The sequence below is a fragment of the Acanthopagrus latus genome, chromosome 6 (assembly GCF_904848185.1).
Source record: "Acanthopagrus latus isolate v.2019 chromosome 6, fAcaLat1.1, whole genome shotgun sequence".
Taxonomy (NCBI): domain Eukaryota; kingdom Metazoa; phylum Chordata; class Actinopteri; order Spariformes; family Sparidae; genus Acanthopagrus; species Acanthopagrus latus.
Genome location: NC_051044.1, coordinates 15867178 through 15887906, shown reverse-complemented (window position 1 = coordinate 15887906; position 20729 = coordinate 15867178). Strand labels below are relative to the sequence as shown.

Here is a 20729-nt window from a genome sequence, read left to right as displayed (position 1 = left end):
AAATAACCGGTAACACCTCATGATAACAATAATCAATAAATGGTACATTCATAGTTAATTAAACTTAGTTAAAAGTGTTTCCCTCTTAACAATAAAAGGCTTAAAAAAACATCTATTAAGCATTTGTTTATTTAAAGTTGCAACTGACTGGTTAATAAATACTGTGTAGTTCTATAAAAATGATTTGGATGCACTTTATAAGGTTTAAACGTGTATAAACTTTCAGAATTGCTTAATACAGTTATAAAACATGTCACTGTTAACACTGAAATAAACTTAAGTTTAATGAAAGGTGCAATATGAAATCATTTTTGTTGAAAACATCCAAAAGTTAGCTGAAATTATCAACAGAATGTGAAGAAATAACAATTTTGCTGTCGTCATGTCTGCTGAAGCTAGAATGCTAAGCAGCACACACCAGCCTGTCCTCATCCAGAGCTGCTGTGCTCGTTACGTAAACACCAACACTGGACTTTTTGTGTTTTTTACATTTTCTGTTCTGCGGTCTTGTTTTAACTCACCTTAAACCAGACTTACTTGTGTTTGGCTTGACTGTTGAGTGTTTATCTTTAATGCCGTCTTCCTTTGTTTCCTGCTTTTGCTTGCTTCAAAGCACTTTGGAAACTCTGTTTTTAAAGGTGCTGTATAAATAAAGTTTATTAATAATATTATTATTGTGTGTATATTATCAATCATATCAATTTTACTTTTAAGTATACTTAACTTTATAAAAAAGACTTGCAGATCTTATTTTAAATAAATTCCCCCTATTATGGTAACAAAATGTGTCCCTGTCCTTCAACTTCTATTGTGTTAATAATGGAATTGATTATTGATCTCACCTCTGATAAATGTACGCTGGCTTGTAAGGTTACTGCAATGAAATGTCACACCTCTAGTAGCAGAGGGACGGACGTTTGCACCAAGAGTGGCTCCATGTGACTGAACATACTCCTCTATTTATAACATGCCAGGCCCCAGTCTGACACATGCAAGGACAGACGGACATTAGACCTGAAATGTCCCTGCAGGGAGAAAGTAGTGACACCTTCAAACTGGACGCTTCGTCTTTCTGCCACAGGTAAGGTCTTATCTACTACAGAAACACAGTAACAAGAAAGTGCTGTGTGTGCTTCACATTGGTTGTATTGATAACAATCATAGACGAGACCTTTGATGACTTTGACGCAAGTTGAGGGTGTTCAGTAACAACATCCATCATGGTAAAGATGAAAGAGTGAACCTGATAACTCAATAAATCTTTTAACTTTTAGATAAAACAACTGGAAAAAAAAATGTGTACAAAATGGAAAATATGAGATTAACTGTCAGAGATTGTTTGATTTGGCACAATTTTAAGGAAGATGATACTTTAATGTTTATATCACATTGCATCGGTGCATTTTTAAGAAACTTAAACCCTCCACTGAGTGTACCGGTGAAGCTCATAGAGTATGTTGCACCCTGACATTGAACAGATGAATCTTTCATATCAGGTCATATGACTGAGAGCAGGGCTGTGGAGTATTTTGGGGTCTGTTATGAAGCTTGTGACCGCGCTGCCCTGTTGTTGCTTTGCTGCTCTCTGACGACTTCACCTCTCAAGCTTTGAACCGATGCTGGAGCTTGTTTGCTTTCCGCACAACAAGTTCCTAATGACAGCTGATTACAGGCAATGTTAAGCTTCAGACAAATGCACGCTCTATATTTAACTCAGATGAGTTGATGTGACTTTAACCCAGCAGGGATATCATGCAGGTGGCTGTTGGCCGTGTGCTGTGAACGGCCACTTATAAACTAAAAAACTACCTACAATTCGGTGTCTGTGGCTCAGGAGTAGAGCCAGTGTCTTGTTATTGGAAGATCGCTGGTTCGATTCCCCTCGTCTGCATGTGAAAGTGTCCTTAAAGAGGCATGGCAGTTTCTGACAAAGGCAATAATATCTTTACGTAACAGCTTTCTCCATCAACCTTGACAGCTTCACTATTCCTCAGGCTCCTGCAGTTCAAAATCTGGGAACAGCATTTGATCAGTTTCTTATATCTGAGCCTATATGAAGGATATAATATGGACAAATCAACTGGCACCTTAATATTTCCAGCCTAATTTCTCCATCACATCCTTAAAATCCCTGTAATGCAGATGATTTAACTGTTCTTTCAGCCTTCGCCCACAGAGCTCCACTTCTCCCTCTACACTTATGAGAGGCAACCTGTTTTTTGACACTTTCAGATCCAGACTGAAAACACATCCATCTTCTCTTCATCACGATCCCTCCTGACTTTACCCGCCGGGAACCCAAATCAACGACGGATGTCATTGTTTTCTCACCTCAGTCACCATTGTTGTTTTGCTGTTTTTACTGACTGCTAGTGTGCAGGGTCTCTCTGGGTGATGTGCACTTCAAATAAACTGAAGCTGAAGTTGAAATGTGTGACAAAGAACAGCATTGTAATGAAGAACCATAGTGCTGCACAGATGCTCTGGCCTACAAGTCTTGTTTTTCCGGTTGTAAGCAAAGGACCCCAACAAATGTCACGTCACAGTTTTTTCAGTAAAACTGGAAAAATGATCATCCCCACATTCATATTGCGATCACAGCAACTGTCAAAATAATTGCAATATGATTTTTTAACCATATATCATGCACGTCTTTACGTTTTCTCCCATTTTCATTTCAGAGTGAAGAGCAGGTGAGGTTATCAGAATGGATGATTTAGATCACAGCATGCACATTGCAGAGTATGACTGGACGAGCTTCTATGAGGACAGTGAGGAGTGTGGCCTGCTGCAGCCTTCGCTCGCCTGCCCAGATAACTTGAGCCTCAGTGACTCAGAGGATTCGGGGAAGTCAAGTTCGGTCGTCAGCACAGACCAACGGGAGCTGCAGCGGAGCCCTGCCGCAAACAGTGATGAGGCTGCAGGATGCTGCGAGGAAGAAGTGCAGATTAAACAGCCTGATCTCACCATGAAGGCTGAAGAAGACCCTGAAGGACGGGTGAAGTCTGACATACGTCTCGATCATCCAGAGGAGAAAAGATTTACCACAGAGGAGACAAACATCGCAACAACACTGCGAACTGAGCAACTTTACGTGCAGTCCTCAGACGGCGACGCGCAAACGGAGAGCGACACCTCATCCATACATGAAACTGACCCATTGTCTGGCAGCCAAACAGAGCTAAATGTGAGCGAGCAGCACAGTGCCGACAGAGCTGTGGGCAGTGTCGCTCTCAGGGAAGAAAAAGAGCGCTGGTTCGTGACGGTGAACGACAGTCCTGCACGACAGCGGGCGCGTGCATCGTCCATGAAAAAAAAACAAAGAAAAAAAAAAGCTTCTAAGAACAATCGCGCCCGCAGAGCCCCACCTGAAAATGGCTTTGTGTCAGAGGTGACTAAAGGTAATGATGTATCTGAAGGAGGGAGGAGGGCAGGGGGCAAAACACAACTGAACCAAAATGCTGAGGAAAATCCTGGGAGCGTTCAGACGGGAGTCGTTTCGGATTCAACATCTAGTGTGGAAGGCGGTTCATCAGACAAACTGGTCACAACAGAGAGAAACAACTGTGACACATTTCAAACTAGCGACCCTTCCCGGTCAGACAGTGTTGAGTCTGACGAGCTTGAAGACAGTGTTGAGTTCCTCTCCGTGCACAGCTACGACTCTGAAAGCTATCTGTCAGCAGCTGAATCAGTGGAGCATCTTGTCATGGGAAGCCAACAGTGGCAGAGCTCATCATCCCTGACAAACAGCCATCTGTTCAGTCTGACTGGGAATACTGATGCTGAGCGAGAAACCCAGTCCTGTCCTGACAGTCTCTCCACTGACTGTGAAAGTTACGAAAGCACCGATGTTGAGCCTACCCTGACTTTTCCATCTGCGGCCCAAAGTGTTAACAAAACGCCTGATGACGTCTCCACGTGTGGTAGCGACACACGAGGCGCGCTGCTCTGTGTGCTCTCGGAAACACCTGGACTCCAAAATGATGAAATTAATCTTTCAGCATCTGGTTGCTCTTCAGGAGGTCAGCTCGGTCTCCCCCCTGTTCCAGATGTAATCCTTACACCTTGCCCTGTGGCCGACGGCCCCGAAACATACGCCGAAGCCACAGGCCCCACTCGACCCGTGTTTGCCATCTCTGCATTTTGGGACGAAATGGAAAAACTCACCATAAATGACATCTTACAGCTCAGGATGGGTAGAGGCTCACCTCTCAGCGACACAGAGGAAACAGTGACACCGAGTGACGATGACTTCCCAAGAAATCCCAGCTCTTTGGCCGACACCGTGGAGTATAATTCATTTGATGGTGGCCTAATGGACGCATCCGACGCAAATGACTCAGACTATTTCACGCAGCCTGACGAATCCAAACCAGATCGCTCGAGCTGCGAGTTCTCCACCTCTGACTTTGAAGAAGAGTACTGGCAGTTTCTAGGTGCCAGCAGGAACCCCAGTCCTGACCCTCGGGGCAAAAACCAACAAGGGACATGCGGCTCACCTTTAGTCGCACGCGATGAAGAGGAGTCCACGTGCTCTGAAGGAAAGGAGACACCTGTGCCTCCGGAGGACTTAGAAGGGGAATCTTCAGAGGATCAGGAATCGGGACCTGCGTGGCCAAGACCGATAGCAAAAAGCAAAAGCGTGCGCAACGTACAAGCTTTGAACACAGAGGGTTTGTCTTTGCTTGGCAATGACGAGATCAGCCTGTTTCTCAGCGGGAGTCCATCTCTGGAGGAAAACATGCTTTTAAAAGCAAGTGACAGCCTGGGAATACCAACACCTGCACCTTTTCTATCCAACGTAGACAAACTGGCTGAACATACTCAAATCTGTTACCCTGAAGTGTTTGAGGACTTTTTCACAGAGGACAGAGCAGAGAGAGACTCCCGCTGTGTCGTTGTCTTTGATCCGGAGGACATCTCAGCGGCTCCTGTGTTTGACTTCACTCTTTGTACGTTCGGCGATGAAACGTCGCTCTGTCTCCTCCGTGAGTCCCAGCGCAGCGAGGACAAACCCATCCCTATTTTCTCTTGTTCTCATCCCACCGTCAGAGAGCTCACATTCCCAAATCAGGACTACGTTTTCCTGAGCGTGGACTTCAAGGACGAGGGCGACATCTCTCCAATCAGAATGGTTTCTCGCCGTTTCTTCCAGGGCAGTGGCTCTGGGACGTCTGCGGCAGCCCCACGCGGATTTCCCGGCTGGAAAAGTTTGCTGTCGATAAGGAAGATTCGCTTCCACGACAAAGGCAGCATCTGGTGCAGAGGGTCCGGTGCCTGGGTGTTTCCAAGTGAGGAGGTCACCAAAGAGAGAGCAGATGCACCAGTAACTGCGCTCGCTTATACTCCTTCTCAGCTGTGTAGAGAGCTGGCAGTGCAGCAGAGCCTTTTGGAAACTATGCGGACAACAAGTAAGTCTTATTTCCTTTTTGTACAGAGCTGGATGGTGCAAAAAAAACCCAAAACAACCTCCAAAGCTAAACTCCTTTTTTGTACATCTTTTACAGGACGAGATGGCATCTTTTCCACACTGAAGCAGTCAGATATGTGTTTGGTCTGCATCGCCTTCGCCTCCTGGGTGTTAAAATCCTCTGATCCAGAGGCTGCCGATGCCTGGAAAGCAGGTATGAAACTCTTTGCGTTGATATTCCACTAATAATAATCTACTAAAACCTTGTCTAAAAAAACACAACATTAACACACTTAACCACATCTTTTAATCCCTCTCCATCGTCCCATTTGCAATGGGGTCCAAGAGGACAGTTTGAGTTGCTTTAAAATCTGATTTATTATCTTTATTATATATATATATATCTACATATATATATATATATATATATATATATATATATATATATATATATATATATAATATTTCATGTCATTTGCAAACAATAACCAAGTAAAACCCACATTTTTAGAGCTTTTAACTACTGAACAAATGAGCGTACTGTATAACTTAGCAAACCGACATCCTGTTCTACAAATTAATATATACTGAAATCCTGTTTAGCTCTGCTGGCAAACGTGAGCGCGCTGTCGGCTATCCAGTACCTGCGGCAGTATGTGAAGAAGAGGAACCCTTCTCGCGATGATCCCTGAGATGTGCGCACAAGAAAAAGATGTCATTTCCAAACATCTTACCCCTGGGTCCAGCAAACTGATGATTCAAGCCTAAAGTTGCTCATTTTTAGTGGAGGTACATAGTCTGCAATATTGTTACATAGGTTTCTTATTCCATGAAAAGACTCCAGCCAAATATGAATTGATCCTGATGAGTACTGTCTGTGTAACTGGAGTCTAATAGAGCTTAATCCTCTGTGACATAAACTAATGCCCGAACACATGAGTGAACATGGGCACTGCAGAGTCAATCCCACATACTTGGTCCTGATGATGTAACTGTTCACTCGCACATGAAGTCATGGACTGTACCCAATTTCAAAGAATTATCACATTTTTACATATAGAGAGTGAAAAGGCAAATGTGCAGTAATCAGTTTCAAATTGAGTGTTAGAGCTGAGTGGGTGAGAGGGATTAGATTCAGTGTAGGCTAAATGTAAAATGAACATGCGCCACATTTGTAGCCAGACTTCATAATAAAATAAATGTAAATGCTACAAAACTACAGTGCCTTTTTAAAAAAAATCACAGTTAATATTCAAGACCTGACTTACGCCTTTAAATTTTAGGAATGAGATGGCTTTAGGGTTGAGAGCCACAGACAGGATAGAGAAAGCAAAATACACTGTTTGGTTTTGGTCTTTTTATGGGATTTTTTGACAATAACACAATTATAGCATTTCAACAGTGTTATCCTTTAAATATGGAAGAATTTCAGTATTGATATACGGACCATTCTGTAAGTACAGAAGCTCATAATTTTTACCACATGTTGTTTGTGAATATCCCGATGTGCTCAGCATGTCCCGTTGTACGTTATTCAGCTGCTGTCAAGCTAAGTTGTAACAGAAGCTCTCTGAGCAGATTCAGAGTGTAAGTGAAGCGTCTTTGTAAAGGATAAAAAGAGAGGATGAAAATGTGGACGAAAGATGTATGTTGTATAGGTAGGTCTGGTGTGTTGGGAAGTTACAAGCAAAGAACAGTAGGTGACTTGCATTGATTAACACAGTGGCTTTGTGACCCTTTAGTAATATAGTGTCTGCTCACAGGCTGCATTTGAGCACTTCAGTAAGTCAGTCTGAAAAGAAGAATATAACTCTGTGGAGCAGATTTTAGTTTATTTTTCTTGTTTCCTGCTCCAGTAGTAGTTTAAAGGCCAGTGCACCTGCTGTGATGCAAAAAAAGACTGTGTGTAAGCTTTGTGAATGGCTAATTAGTAGCTCTGCCTTTTTATATATGCAAAACAATACCCCCGACATGTCCGTTGTTCTTCTCTGTTCATGTGTTGCTGCCACTGTTTACAACACTTTTCTATCTACCAGCAGAGGATATCTTATCACTTAATATCTCTTGTCAAACAAGACTGGATTCATATGATTTTACATATATGACAGATTTTGTGCAATAATGCAATAAAGAACATGAATACCCCATGCTTCTCTCTGTCCAAGTTGACGTCTGAAAGAAACTATTATTTTCCACAATATATAGGCAGTCGTAGTTTTTAGGCAGTCCAGTCCAGTGCAACATTCCTGCTATAGATGCTTCAGTCATGAATATCATGATGTTCAGTTTCTGTTTAAACTGTTTTGGAAGTTGTTGATTGAACTGTACGATCATTTTGGAGGAAGTCATTTTCCTTCCACCAGGGACGTGTCTCTAATGTCACACGTGCGATGCAGCTTCATACCCCACTGGGAACGATTCAGATGCTGAGCGTCATGCGTCACGCTGGATAATGTCAACCTGTTGATTTTCTTTGTGTGTATTGTTAATGTTCTGACTTTATGGTGCTTTGAGTCTGCTCAGTGTTTTATTTTGAAAATTAACCAGCTGCTCTATGCTGTTCCTGTGTCTTACTCCGGCTTGATTTCCGTGCATTTCTGTCAAAAAAAAAGACTTCTGTGACGCTTTGGAATGGGCCGCGGCGCACCTGCTGAACCTAAATGCACTGTCTAGAATAGCCACGATCAAGCGTTCCTGTAGCTTCCAGGATGTGACGCAAATGTGCTGTGCGTTCTGAGCGTTCATGTGCTGTCAGAATTGTTTCTTTCAAATAGAGGTCCAAGTCCAAATAGTATAAGGTGTCATTGCAGAAATATTTATTGAAATAAATATGCAATGGATACACTTTTATATTATGTCACATAAATACTGAATTTAGAAGCAGTTCTTTTAAAAAGTCCATTAAAATTTAATCTTTGTCCAATTCAGTTATTTTCATCAAAACAATGTAAATACATCATTCTAATCAAACGCTCTGTCTGTAGCGACAGATCATGGTCCAATTACTAATCATCTTACCTTATAATACCGTACACTGTTTTAGTTTATGATTTACTGCTATCGTGCTGAATCAAGGGTCAGGTGTTCACATCTACTGCTATATCAATAGTACTCATTCATACAGAATATTGTGAACATGTAATATTTACAGTCTCAAAAATGAGCGAATAAAAGCTTCGGTTATATTGTGAAAAGATATCTTGATATATAAAACTTTAGGATTTAGACAAATATTTAGCAGATTTAAGAGTAAAACCAACCTCTACTAATCTTTCAAAGTCTAAACACCACAATGCAACTTGCTACTCTAGTTTGTTGAAAAAAAAATGAGGACTGAGTCATGCTAGGTCGATACAATCATTCAAAACACTGATTTACATGTCATTCTGTACAGGGAAATCATTTAGAAACCATAGGGATATTTAAACTTAACACCAAAGTCAGTCTGTTTTCATATGCTTTATAAGAGCTGTGGTTTAGCAAATTAATATCACTGCATATGAAACCATTTTACAGTTTGTTAGAGAAAATCTGCCACTTTAAATCTCACATGAATGGGTGAGATTGTTCCTTTTATTTCAATAATAAAACTAGTATAAAGTCTTAAGCGATATGAAAATCTCAGACGGACTTTGACAGTCCCATTAAGTGCTGAACAAGGAATGCACATAAAGATCCACAAAGGGTTTTTTTTTTCTAAAATATATTAAAACAAAAAACGGACACACAAATATTCTCTTACAGTCTCAAAAGTACACAGTATTCTATTGGGTGTATTGAGTGTTGGATTTCATGCACCACCTGGGACTCAAGATGGCTTGTCACCTTCTTTCTTCAGACGGCTTTATGAAAAAAGAAAACAAAAGTAAGTAAGCCTGGAGCACTTAGCTGTGAAACACTTTCATTTTCATTTTAACAAAGCTATGTAGCATGAATATGGCTCCATCATGGGGCAAACATGCAAGGAAAACAAACACTGAGCAGTTACTACGAGGCATATGATAAAATCACATTAAGCTGCATATCTGAGATAATAATGAAATTATCTTTATTTATAATCAATAAGAGTATACACAGTACATTCAGTGCATGTCACTAAACACTGTGTGTGTTCAGGATAGACCAATTATCAGTCTGGTTGTCTAATATTTAGCATTTTTTCCCACTATCAGTATCTGTGTTTTTTTTGCCCAAATGCTGATTAAATAACATTTTTAAATAAAACTGTTTTGATGCAGCATCATCTAACTATAGATGCCCCACCCACAATACCACCAAATTGGTAACACATCATCAAGTAATGGCTGATAAACACTGAATAATCTGAACCTGAGGAGTAATTTAAATTGTTAAATTAATGTTATAGTCTGGAAGTTAAAAAGCAGCAGAAACAAAAAAAAACCTCAATTAAAGTTCCTCAAAATTGTACTTAAATACAGTACTGAAATTGAACTTCCACCCCTAAATATTTGAAATTTTGACACCAAGATTTGAATTTTTACTTCAAATGTATATCAGTTCCAGATATAGATTACTGGTTTACTTGATTACTAATAACTGGTATCGCTATCAGCCCTGAAAAACAGTATGGGTCGATCCCTAGTGTGTACCTTTTAAGTCTAACAAATGTATTGAAAGCAATTCCTTCCAAAAAAACATTTGCAAAGCCCTTTTCTTGAGAGTCAATCCCGTCACTTATTAATGACAGTTTAGACGCCAACTGTTGGCATTAGATCAAGAATTCAGAAACCTCACCTGTAATAATCCTCCTGACTCGGAAGAGGCCCTCCATGCAGGTGATGTCCATGCAGCCACTGCTGCTCCATGGCCATCCTCTGAAGCTCTGCAGACTGAGCGTGCATGGCCTGGAGCTGGTGAGCAGCCGACATCTGAGGAATCGGGCCCTGCAGCTCTCGTGGATATGCAGCTCCTAAAATGTGAGAAGACCAAATTCAGAGGAGCTGAAATCAGGGAAGAGAGTTCATGTGTGAGTAAGTTAAAAGCTGAGATTACGAACCAAACAGTGGGTGGCGCAGCATCTCGTGATCATGAGGAAGATCGCTGAGTAAAGGGTTGGGGATTGGTCCACCGGGGAAAGGGAACCGGGCCAAACGTGGTCCTGGTCCCAGGGGGTCGAGAGGATGAGGGCCCTGACCTGGACGAAGAGATAAATTATTCAGTAAAGATCAACTTCACACCACCGGATGTATTACTGCTGACGATTAAATTCAAATGCAACCTCACCTTGACCGAGTGGATCCTGTTGGTGAAGGTGGAGGTGCGAGTGAATGTGAGAGTGCTGGTGATGATGCGGCGTCACATTGAGCATCTGCAGCCTGGCAGCAGGGTCAGTCGCCACAGACGCCATCCTCTCCGCATGAAGCCGCTCCGCAGTGAGCCGCTCTGCGTAACTCAGCTCAGGACGCATCTGAGGTCCAGCCAGTGCCATCCTCTCCCGTTCCAGATGGTTCAGCCCAGGATGGAAGGCTGCGAAGTGGTGGGGAGGCCCGGGTATGTGGGGGAGAGCGATCGCCCCATGTCTTGCAAAGTGCTCCATGGGGTTGGCCGAAGGGTGTAAGGTTTCCATGTCTGGGGGTTTGACCTCATAGCCAGGCTTCATCCTCTCACGGAGCTCCCTCTCTCTGAGGTTCCTAAGCTCACGCTCTCGCAGGCTGGGTTCAGCACTGTACAGCCCAGGCATGTGGTAAGCCAGCAGGGGGTCTCCGGGGCCCAGAGACACATAGAAAGGGTGGTTGCGGTTGGTGGGTGACATGACATGGGGACGGGCGTATTCACTCAGGGTGCGCAGGGCAGGTGTATCAGGGCCGATATAGGGGGGCACTGCAGCTACAGTGGTGGGCGGCTGCTCGAATGAGGGCCGTCCATGGCCCTGAACCGTCATCTGAGACTCACTCATACGACTGTCATGGGAGGAGCTGGAGGCTCTCTGTAGATAAACACAGCATGTTAGAAAAATCATGCATGTTTTGTGACAGACAAAAAGTTTGAAAAATGAATAAAGACAATGTTGCACTCACAACGTTTCTGTCCGCCTCCCTTTCTCTCTCCCTCTCTCTGTCTTTCTCCCTTTCGCGTTCTTGCCGAGCACTGAGCTCAGCCTCCCTCCTGGACTTTTCAACAGCCTCCTCCCTTTTCTTTGCCAGCTTGGAGGATGACAGTGGAGTGAAGAACAGGTCTGTTCTTGCACAGGAGTTGTAACCACGATCAAAGTGTTTGATAAACCTGAGAGAAACAACAGATGCGCATTAGTGAATTTGAATAAACTTCATTCACACGAAAAAGGCAACATGAATCATTCATCATTCAAACACTATAATCTACCTGTTTTCACAACAGTACATATGAATGTTTTATGTTCTCAAGACATACCGTGCAGATTGGCTGGCATGGCTCGCCATGTTGACGATGGTGGGCTCTGGCGAGGGGCTCCGAGGTGGGGACGGTGGGCTCTCAGCTTCCTCTATCTCATCCAGTGGCTCTTCTTTAATCTGAATTTGTGAACCACCTGCTGTGGTGCCCGCCGCTGGTCTCAGCGGAAGAGGCGGGAATGATGGCTGGAGGCTCGGGACAGGGCCAATAGCAGAAGATGTAACAGAGGTGAGAGGGTGTGATGCTGCAGCAGGTGGGTGAGAGGAGGTCATGCTTTTTCCAGGGTGGGTCTGCACCTGAGAGATCACTGGAAGCTGGGTAGAAAGTGACTGCATCGGCAAAGGCTGCGGCATGAGCTGGAGAGGGGGAGGGGGCGCGCCTGGAGGATGCTGGTTGGGCAGAGCATTGAGGGGCTTTAGAGCAGGGGGAGGTGGGAGATTGGAGGGCATCTGAGGGAAAGGTGTCGCAGACTGGTGTGGCATCTGTTTGTGTGAAGGTGGGATTGGAGTAGTGGGAGGGGGCTTGATCTGTGGTCCAGACAGAGGAGGCTGTGGGTGCTGGGTCTCCCGAAAGAAGAGTGGTGGTCGCGGGGGGGCTTGAGATGACGGGCCATGAAGATGGGCAGAGTTAAGAGCAGGTGGCACCTGAAATGCTGGAGAAAGAGGAGAGTCCTGACCAAGTGTTGGCGGAAGAGGTGGTGGACCGGGAAGACAGTGAGAGGAGGGCTGTGGTCGACTGTTGAGGCTCACTGCAACAGCAGACTGACCAGCGGCTGGCTGAGGAGGGTCTGGAGAAGGAGGAGGGGGGCTCTGAGCAGGATCAGCAGAGGAGCCGCTTTGTGTCGGCTGAGCAGTGATGGGAGGGCCCTGAGAGGGGAGCACCTGCGGGACTGGTGTGTCGGCCAACACAGCAGCAGGAGCACCAGGCTCTGATGGGACACCGTTCGGCTGAGCGGATGAGTCAGAGTCGCTCTCGTTGCCCTGCTGAGGGCTGGGGATGCTTGGAGAGGAGCTGCGGTTGTCCTGATCGATGTCTTTGGTGTCACTGCTGCCATCGTCCTGAGCACTGCGGCTTTCAGAGGAGCTCTCCTCCTCCACCTCTGCCTCTCCCTCGGACCGAGAGCCATGTGGATCCTGGAGGAACAAACATACAATGTTTTTTTTTGTTTTGTTTTTTTTATCATAGAACACTCTTTCCAATAAGGAGGTAGCTCCTTACACTTAAAAGCTCATTGAATTTAAAGACTGAAGAGTTTTTCTTGAGGAGTCCATCTCACCTGTGTCTTCGGCCTTTTAGGCGTTACCTTCTCAGGCTCGTCAGGCTCTTGAGCGGGACTCTCTCGCACACGTTTCGTTGTCTTTGTTGATGCAACCTCCTCTTTTATCTTCTGTGTACACAACGTGATATTTACAAAGAGGTGTTAATTACTGGCAGAAGGCTTTGTATTTGTGAGGTTGCTGTGGGGGCTGTTGAGGTGAGTTGCAGCTGTTTGTGTAGCATGATTAAAAGCAGCAGCAATCTCTTCCTTTCTAGCATCTTCATTCCTAAAATGCAACTAACTGCAACCAAACAGCTCGACCACCACAAGTAAACAACCCAACCAGCCAGATGAGATAATGTCAATCAGGTGCCACATGTTCATGTATGAAAATGAAATGCTTAGATTTTCTTGCATACCTTGTTTGTCTTCCTGTTGGATTCATTCTTATTATCTGTAGAAGATGACCTCAGGGTTGCTCCACTCGGGGAGGGCTGGCTGCTGGACTGCTGATCCTCACTGTTAGGGGAGCCTGTGAGCCTCCTGTGTCCGCTTCTTAAAGATGACAGCTGCTTTAAAGAGAAATATTCAGTTGTTACTGTTGTCAAAACACAAGAGAAAAATTAATGTTTTTGAGATGTTAAATGTATTTTCCAAGATAAAAGGTGAACCAGCATCGGTCAAAAGTCATTATGACACAGATTTGCATTTTCTCGAAAAGTTTTCATGTCTCATTTCTAGTAATAAAGATTAAGTGCGACTGATCCAGAGGCCTCAGGCTTACAGGTGCTCTGCTTCGCCGTGTCCTCATGCCGTGCTTGCTGTTCACTTCTTCTTCCTCTTTAACAGGTTTAAACATGAACGGAGCGCCTGCAGATTTTGGAGCAGGTGGCAGACATCCATGTTTATTTTCATATGTGCGACAAGGTGTGCACAGCAACGGGTTGTCTCTTCCCCCCTGGTGCCAATCTTTCGAACCTGTATAAGAGAACGTTCTCATGATGAAAGGATTTTACAGTAATCTGTTAAAAAAAACTATTATATGAAAACCTGAACTCTGCCCCATGTTATAAATCAAAAATAAATAACATGTACTCACTTGTTGCACCACAGTGGCTGCAGCTCTTGATTTCCTGTTCGCTGTCTTCACTGTCAAGATCATCCTCGCTGGCAGAACTCACATCCACTGCAAAGGAAAAGATCAGCCTTGATCAAGTTCAACTCCTATGAATGCCACACTTAGTGACCACACATAAGAACAAAATTAGCTGGTATACAGAAAACAGCAACACACAAAGAGCACACCTGAATAATTCCGTGATGGGGTGTTGACGGGAGCTGCTGCAGAGCGAGTCTTAGCTTTGCGAGAGGACGGCTGTCGGCGTTGCTGTCGGTAAGCTCTTGTTCCTGCAGCCTCAGGAGTTTTCTTCCAGTGGTAATAGAAAGTGATCAGCTCCCCCTGATTAAAAAGAACACAGGACATTTTGGAAACAGTACAAGTTGTGTTTTTAATCAAAAATATGGCATTAAAAATTGTTCTACACGAAAATACACGGTGTTCATTTACAGTCTTCTTGCTGGGCAGAAAGTCTTTCCGGATGCGGAAGAAATTCTTTCCATACTGCCTCAAGCCTTTGATGAAGCGTTTCTGTCAGGAAAAAGGAGGGAGAATAGCGGTAGATAAGATTAAATGACATGCAGTTGCAACACTAAAGATTCTGGTACAGACAACGGTCATCTTGTGATATATAGCTGTGTTTACTAGACACATCTAAGATGAATCTACTAGTACTAGACTTATTTTCTGTTTAAAAACTAAAGTACCCGTTAATAAATACTATTTTACTTCATGGTAAATAAACTGCCAATTACTGACTTTTTCTTAAACATGTCAAGTAGAGTTAAAGCTAGCTAACAGTGGCTAAAGCCGTCTCACCACATCATCCTCCGACCAGCATTTCTCAATGAGCTTCGGAAGAGGCTTCTTTACCAGACGCTGGAGAGCTTTTGCTGCATCGTAATGACTTGCATGTAGCTAGAATTGAGAGAAAACAAGAGGTGCTTGTGAGTCTGCAATCCAATATTTATGTTCTTTGAATTTACTGGGTATTGATGAACATGATGCTCCTCACCATGTTGAGTGCATTGAGTGTGGTATCATCTCGGGATGCTGCTAAACATCCGTCCTCTGTGGAGCCACCATCACACATTCCTGCAAATGCTGCCATGCTCCTTGGAGAATAAAAACAAAATCAATATTAATTGTGCATTCTCTCACTTGTCACTGCCCAAATTGAAACCACATTTCACTGCTGAATGGCTTTTGAGAAATAAATAGAGAAAACAGACAATAATGAGGCTGCTTAAGAGCCATTAGACTTTAACCTTGTCCCGCTAGAGCTGCTTATTCAACAGTTTTTTAATCAACACAAAAAGTGATAAAGGTAAAATGTGTTTGAAGCCCTCCCTCACTGAACACATTAAACAACCAGTCAACCATTGTGATGCATGGATTTCAAATGAGAAAGTACAGAACTGGGACACAAAGCATCTTCCAACCGATTTAAATGTGTTGAAACCAGCTTAAAAAAAAGGAGATTAACCTCAATGGTTTCACCTTTTTCCAAAACAAGACTGGTTTTGTTTTTCAAGTACTTCCCCATTTGTGACACTTTCCTGACTACCGCTTAAAATGATTGGTTTGAGCCTTTTTAAAGACGTTAGCATGACTCAGGACTGATAACACCAGTGGTTTGAAGCGATATAGTATAGACACTGACCTGGCAGCTCTAAGGTACATGAGAAGATCACAGTCATTGACCCCAGGCGTCCACATGAGCTCCTCATTCTCTGTTTGAGTCTGTAGAGTGGGAGCGGGCCACGGCTGCAACTCTGGAAGCTTGGCCTACAGCGCAACCAAAGAACAGACAAAAACCAGCAAACATTCATTAGAACACCTTAAAGACAAGCAACCAAATGCCCTGCTGAGATTTATGCTTCATAAAGTGCCATTACTGAGCAAAATCTTGGCAGATGTTTTTTTTTAAATGTACAAAAGAAACTGAAAACAGTTATTCAGCTGTCAAAAATGTGTGTATTTATGTAATTAAAGTAAGAAAAGGAAGACAGCTGCAGCTCGTCAAGAATGTTGCTGCCAGGATGCTCATTAAAACCAAGGCAGAGCACATTACACCCATTCTTGACTCACAGCACTGGCTTTCAGTCTGCCAAAGGAAAGGTTTTTAAATCTTTTCTATAAACATCTACATCTCTAATTTACTTGTATGCTACAAAGCATCCAGACTCCACAGGTCATCTGGGACAGGTTGACTCAGTGTTCCTAGGATCAAAACAAGGCAAGGTGGAGCAGCTTTTAGTTTCACTGTTTCCCACCTGTGGAACACGCTTCCTGAGTACCTGAGGTTTGCTCAAACTGTCAACTCATTTAAACCAGGGCTTAAAACATTACTGTCCTTTCACATAATTAGGGTTATGACATGACTGCGATTAATAACTTCTTTTGAATCTGTAACTCTTGTGTTGTTTTTGTCATTTAAAAGATATTTAAAACATTTCTTAATGTCTTGTTGGAATGCACGTCTTTGTCCCTGTAAAGCACTTTGAATGTCTTGTGTCTGAATGGTGCTATATAAACAACATTTGTCTAAAAGCATAAAGGATTTCAGCTTGAATACATGTTGCCTATGACAGAGTTGCATTCAGACACTATAACAAGCTGCAAACCCAACTGAACAGACAAGTCTGATCAGTTTTGTAATGAGCTCAAGAGGACAATAGTCAAAGGCAGGTACACAAGCAATTTAATCACAATTTTACTGACGTCTCTACTCCCAAAAGAAAACAAATAAATAAATATATGAATCTGACTTTTTTAGACAGAATTATATATTAATTGTTTAGGTATTTGATTTAATTCCGGTGTGATATGCAGTGATAAAATGTAAGCAAGTGTATTTACTCAAGCACTGTATGGAAGCAAAATTTTCATGTACTTGTATTCAAGTATTTACATTTTTTGTTCCTTTATATTTCCACTCCAATATATTTTGGATGCAAATACTGTACTTTTTACTCCCCTACATCCACATGATTACTTTAGTTACTAATAACTTTGCACTAAAATGCTGCATCACAACCAAAGCAGCACATTTTAAAATGATTCTATTTTATTGTCAATTGTTTATATATTGTAAATAGATGTGTAATTTCATTTTAAGTGTAATACTGGATATCCTGCTGTACCTCCTGAGCTACAAACACCTACTATAATAAGCTATTTAAATATAATACCAATTATTTTCAGACTTTTACCCAAGTACTATTTGTAAGGGTGATTTTAACCTGTATGCACTTTTTTTAAACATATCTTTACTTTAACTCTGGTATAATATTTGGGTTCTTTTTACAACACTGGTGATATGAGTGATGTTTTAGTTGGAGCAGGGTGTACCTGATGACTTGGTCCCACTCTTATCTCGCCCTGTGTGCTGTTCAGGCTCCTGAAATAAACAGCAACAACAACAAAAACAACATCCCATGTGCATCAGTGTTTACGATCATACATGTAATTGTTCTCATAGGTAAAGACGGCGTGCTAACTAAATTTCACCTGTTAATTAGCGGGTAATTAACGTGTAACGGCGTTCACATGGACGGAAGATCAATACGTGTATAACAACTTGGCTGTGGTGAGTGCAGCTCCCCTCCCTCTGCACTGTGATTTCATCCCGCCCCTCCATCACCGCGAACCAATCTGAGCCGTGACCTGCGACGTTTCCTTATATTACATGAATGAAACCTGACGCTAGCCACCGCAAAAGACTGTCAATCAATCATACATGAGCTGCTAATTTTTACGGTCACCATTACGAGAACAGTGTGTGCTACTTGGGAGCTCATAACAGGTTGACAGCTGCTGGTGGCTAACTGTTAGCTAAAGTATGCGATCAATAATAAACATCAATGTTAGCATGCACGACATAACGTTACACACGCATACGAGCGATAACGACCCCCGTCTGTAACACGTCAAGCCCCGACGGCAATAACAGCCGATTTATTAAGCAGCGATGCATGACGTTAATCTGCCTTGATGACATGGTTTAACATAATGGCTGCAAGGTACAATAAAGCGAACAGAAAAGGCGTTTTACCAACGAGAGCTGCCTGCTAGCTGCTAACGAGACAGTAACATTACGCCGTTATTTAGCTAGCTTGTTAGCCAGACACGAACTTCGTGACCACTGACACTCCGACTATTCCATACAAACGGCTCCCAAAGTAGCGCCGCAAAACACCGAAACACGCATTCAATACGTGGCGACTAACATGCAAACGCAGACGGTAAGTTAATCAAGTTACCTCCGCGGACTGAACAGGTCGTCCATGTCGAAGGATGTTTGGATGTGGCTTGTTGACACTACGCAGCGCAGTGGGCGATACACACACACACACATAAACTATGCGAATCCCCTATTACATGGCTATTCAAAATGGAGGCGGTGTAGTGGAGGGACTCGGTGTGTGTGTGTGTGTGTGTGTGTGTTTTTTTTTTTTTCTTCCAGTGCAATGACCTCAGCAGCCACTGCTAAGCCTTCAAAGTTGTCTGGGTGTACATAACTGAGCATGTGCCGCGGATCAGCAGCGGCAGCAGCAGCAGCCACACTGGGGCCGCTCATCATCAGCTGCGGCTGCACGGGCGTCCATGAATCAAACAACACTCCATACTGAGAGAACTGCTGTGGTTATTAAACATTATTATGTAAGCCATGACACCGACAGGAAGAGTCCTGCTGACGATGGTGATCCACATTTACAATGCAGGACAGTGGTCATGATGCAAGATACAGTAATAACATTATGTCAGTTTTGTCTTATTTAGAGGTTCCAATGTATTGCGAAATAACAACAACAACAACAACAATAATAATAATAGTAATTATTATTATTATTATTATTATTATTATTATTATTATTATTATTATTATTATAACACATGCTAATAATTATCTTTTTCATTCATTTTTGACTGGCATCGTGTGATTTTGGGCAGCATTTAGTACACACACTTTATTCACACACTAATCAATCGATTGTTTAAGAAAAATACTCAAGATCAAATAGTCATTGGTTGCATTCCTGTTCACAAATAGTTAAAATAAGCTACAACGATAATAAAATCATGCTTTCACATCAATGCATTAGTAATAATATCATTAATAGTTATGTAATAGTATAACTGTCACCATGCCATTTTTTAAAATACTTGAAAGGTGCACTGTGTCGTTTTGAGGACGAAATTTTAATCAGAGGAAAAAAATCTTCATTGACTGATTTCATTAATTTTGTTACACCTCAAAAATCTGACCTTAAACAATTTGTTTTACTTTGTTTATAGGTGGCGGACCCTGCCACTGTTCTAGCTTCAAACAGTGCTCTGGGGACCTTATTATCATGTTTATTCAGTTATGGGAAAAAACATGTATTTCTGAGTTTTTTATTATTAGCTCATTAATACTGTAAATGTAAAAATCCTGAGTTTAAGTTTCTTCTCCAGAACTACATTGTTTGTAGTTGTACATCCAAAACATTAATTTTCCTGATTATGCCAACATACTTTTCAGTGTAAGACTTTTACTTGTAATGGAGTATTTTTACATTTTGGGATTAGTGCGTAACCTGGAGTATCTGAAAACCTCCTAAACAACTGATTATTATTATATATAAAAATGAAATAAACATATAAATAAAAACATATAAAAACAATAGTTCACATCAAGAACTTATGTATAATTCAATATTTGGCTCTCTTAAACATTATATTGTTGAATTTAACATTTTTATAACAAATCACAATCACACTACTCAAAATTAGTTAGGGATGTTGCAATATGCATGTTCACTTGTATGTGCATGGATATGCAATAAAAGTCAAATGAATTGTTTCACATTTTTGGGGGGACAAAAAATATTCATAACACACTGAATAAAAATTGAGATATGTCAGAATTTTGAGTAGTGTATATAAAATGTTTTTAGATATATTCATTTACTATATGTATGATAAACATATAGAATAGTATAATACACATGAACTTCTAACATAAAATCAGACTATTAATTATGATCTTCATTATAATTTGATTACCTAATTCAGATATATTCACTATATATACACACACATACATATAGTATATAATTCTTGTTCACAACACACAACTATTCTGGCAATCCAGTTTTGTGGAATTATATTTGTATTCAAGGAATTTGTATACTTATATTCAACACACTGTGTTTATTACAATTATGGTTGCAGTTATGCTATTTCCTCCTTTTGTCATATTTGTATGTTAAATGTGAACAAGGTGTATATAACCTTTCTTCTTCTTATTATTATTATTATTCATACCTCACTTTTCAGTTACTCTATTTTGTCTTACTTTGTACCTTTTCTTTTTCCACATCATTCAATTTATTTTTGCGGTTTTGATCAAGCGTATCACCTGACAGCAGCTCAGAGGTGTAAGAATCCAAAGGTCTTCCCCACAAGGCTAATGAGATTGAAAATCTACAAACAAACCTGACTGATTACCTGTCATTATCTGTTTAATTATTAGCAGAATTTGATAACCAAACTACTTAGCTGGG

At 41.8% G+C, this 20729-nt stretch overlaps 2 protein-coding genes across 3 annotated transcripts; one reads left to right on the top strand and one right to left on the bottom strand.

The window, feature by feature from the left end:
- The first annotated feature begins 975 nt into the window (after nucleotides 1–975).
- On the top strand, nucleotides 976–7558 carry si:ch211-157b11.14 (uncharacterized protein LOC799552 homolog). Its single transcript, XM_037101465.1, has 4 exons — nucleotides 976–1081; nucleotides 2682–5414; nucleotides 5511–5627; nucleotides 6017–7558. The coding sequence occupies exons 2-4, from the start codon at nucleotides 2708–2710 to the stop codon at nucleotides 6103–6105; spliced, it is 2913 nt and encodes a 970-aa protein (XP_036957360.1). The 5' UTR covers nucleotides 976–1081; nucleotides 2682–2707; the 3' UTR covers nucleotides 6106–7558.
- Nucleotides 7559–8207: 649 nt separating this feature from the next.
- On the bottom strand, nucleotides 8208–18654 carry rereb (arginine-glutamic acid dipeptide (RE) repeats b). 2 transcript variants are annotated; one of them, XM_037101464.1, is made up of 17 exons: nucleotides 18444–18654; nucleotides 17533–17581; nucleotides 15842–15966; nucleotides 15194–15293; nucleotides 14998–15096; nucleotides 14629–14709; nucleotides 14367–14520; nucleotides 14161–14247; nucleotides 13846–14039; nucleotides 13481–13630; nucleotides 13080–13190; nucleotides 11804–12936; nucleotides 11452–11656; nucleotides 10658–11360; nucleotides 10431–10568; nucleotides 10169–10343; nucleotides 8208–9255 (listed from the first exon to the last, which is right to left on the bottom strand). In XM_037101464.1, the coding sequence occupies exons 1-17, from the start codon at nucleotides 18536–18538 to the stop codon at nucleotides 9222–9224; spliced, it is 3633 nt and encodes a 1210-aa protein (XP_036957359.1). In that variant the 5' UTR covers nucleotides 18539–18654; the 3' UTR covers nucleotides 8208–9221. The 2 variants fall into 2 exon arrangements, with proteins under 2 accessions (XP_036957359.1, XP_036957357.1); XM_037101462.1 differs by having other exon boundaries at nucleotides 13481–13633; nucleotides 18444–18653.
- Nucleotides 18655–20729: the final 2075 nt, after the last annotated feature.

Bases quoted from the DNA above. Each gene is read 5' to 3' on its own strand.
- si:ch211-157b11.14 (XM_037101465.1), top strand. From the start codon at position 2,708: ATGGATGATTTAGATCACAGCATGCACATTGCAGAGTATGACTGGACG. The intron at 5,415-5,510 runs GTAAGTCTTATT...CATCTTTTACAG, and splicing joins GGAAACTATGCGGACAACAA to GACGAGATGGCATCTTTTCC. The intron at 5,628-6,016 runs GTATGAAACTCT...AATCCTGTTTAG, and splicing joins TGCCGATGCCTGGAAAGCAG to CTCTGCTGGCAAACGTGAGC.
- rereb (XM_037101462.1), bottom strand. From the start codon at position 18,538: ATGTGTGTGTGTGTGTATCGCCCACTGCGCTGCGTAGTGTCAACAAGC. The intron at 15,097-15,193 runs GTGAGGAGCATC...TCTCAATTCTAG, and splicing joins CACTCAATGCACTCAACATG to CTACATGCAAGTCATTACGA. The intron at 11,657-11,803 runs GTATGTCTTGAG...TGTTTCTCTCAG, and splicing joins CATGCCAGCCAATCTGCACG to GTTTATCAAACACTTTGATC.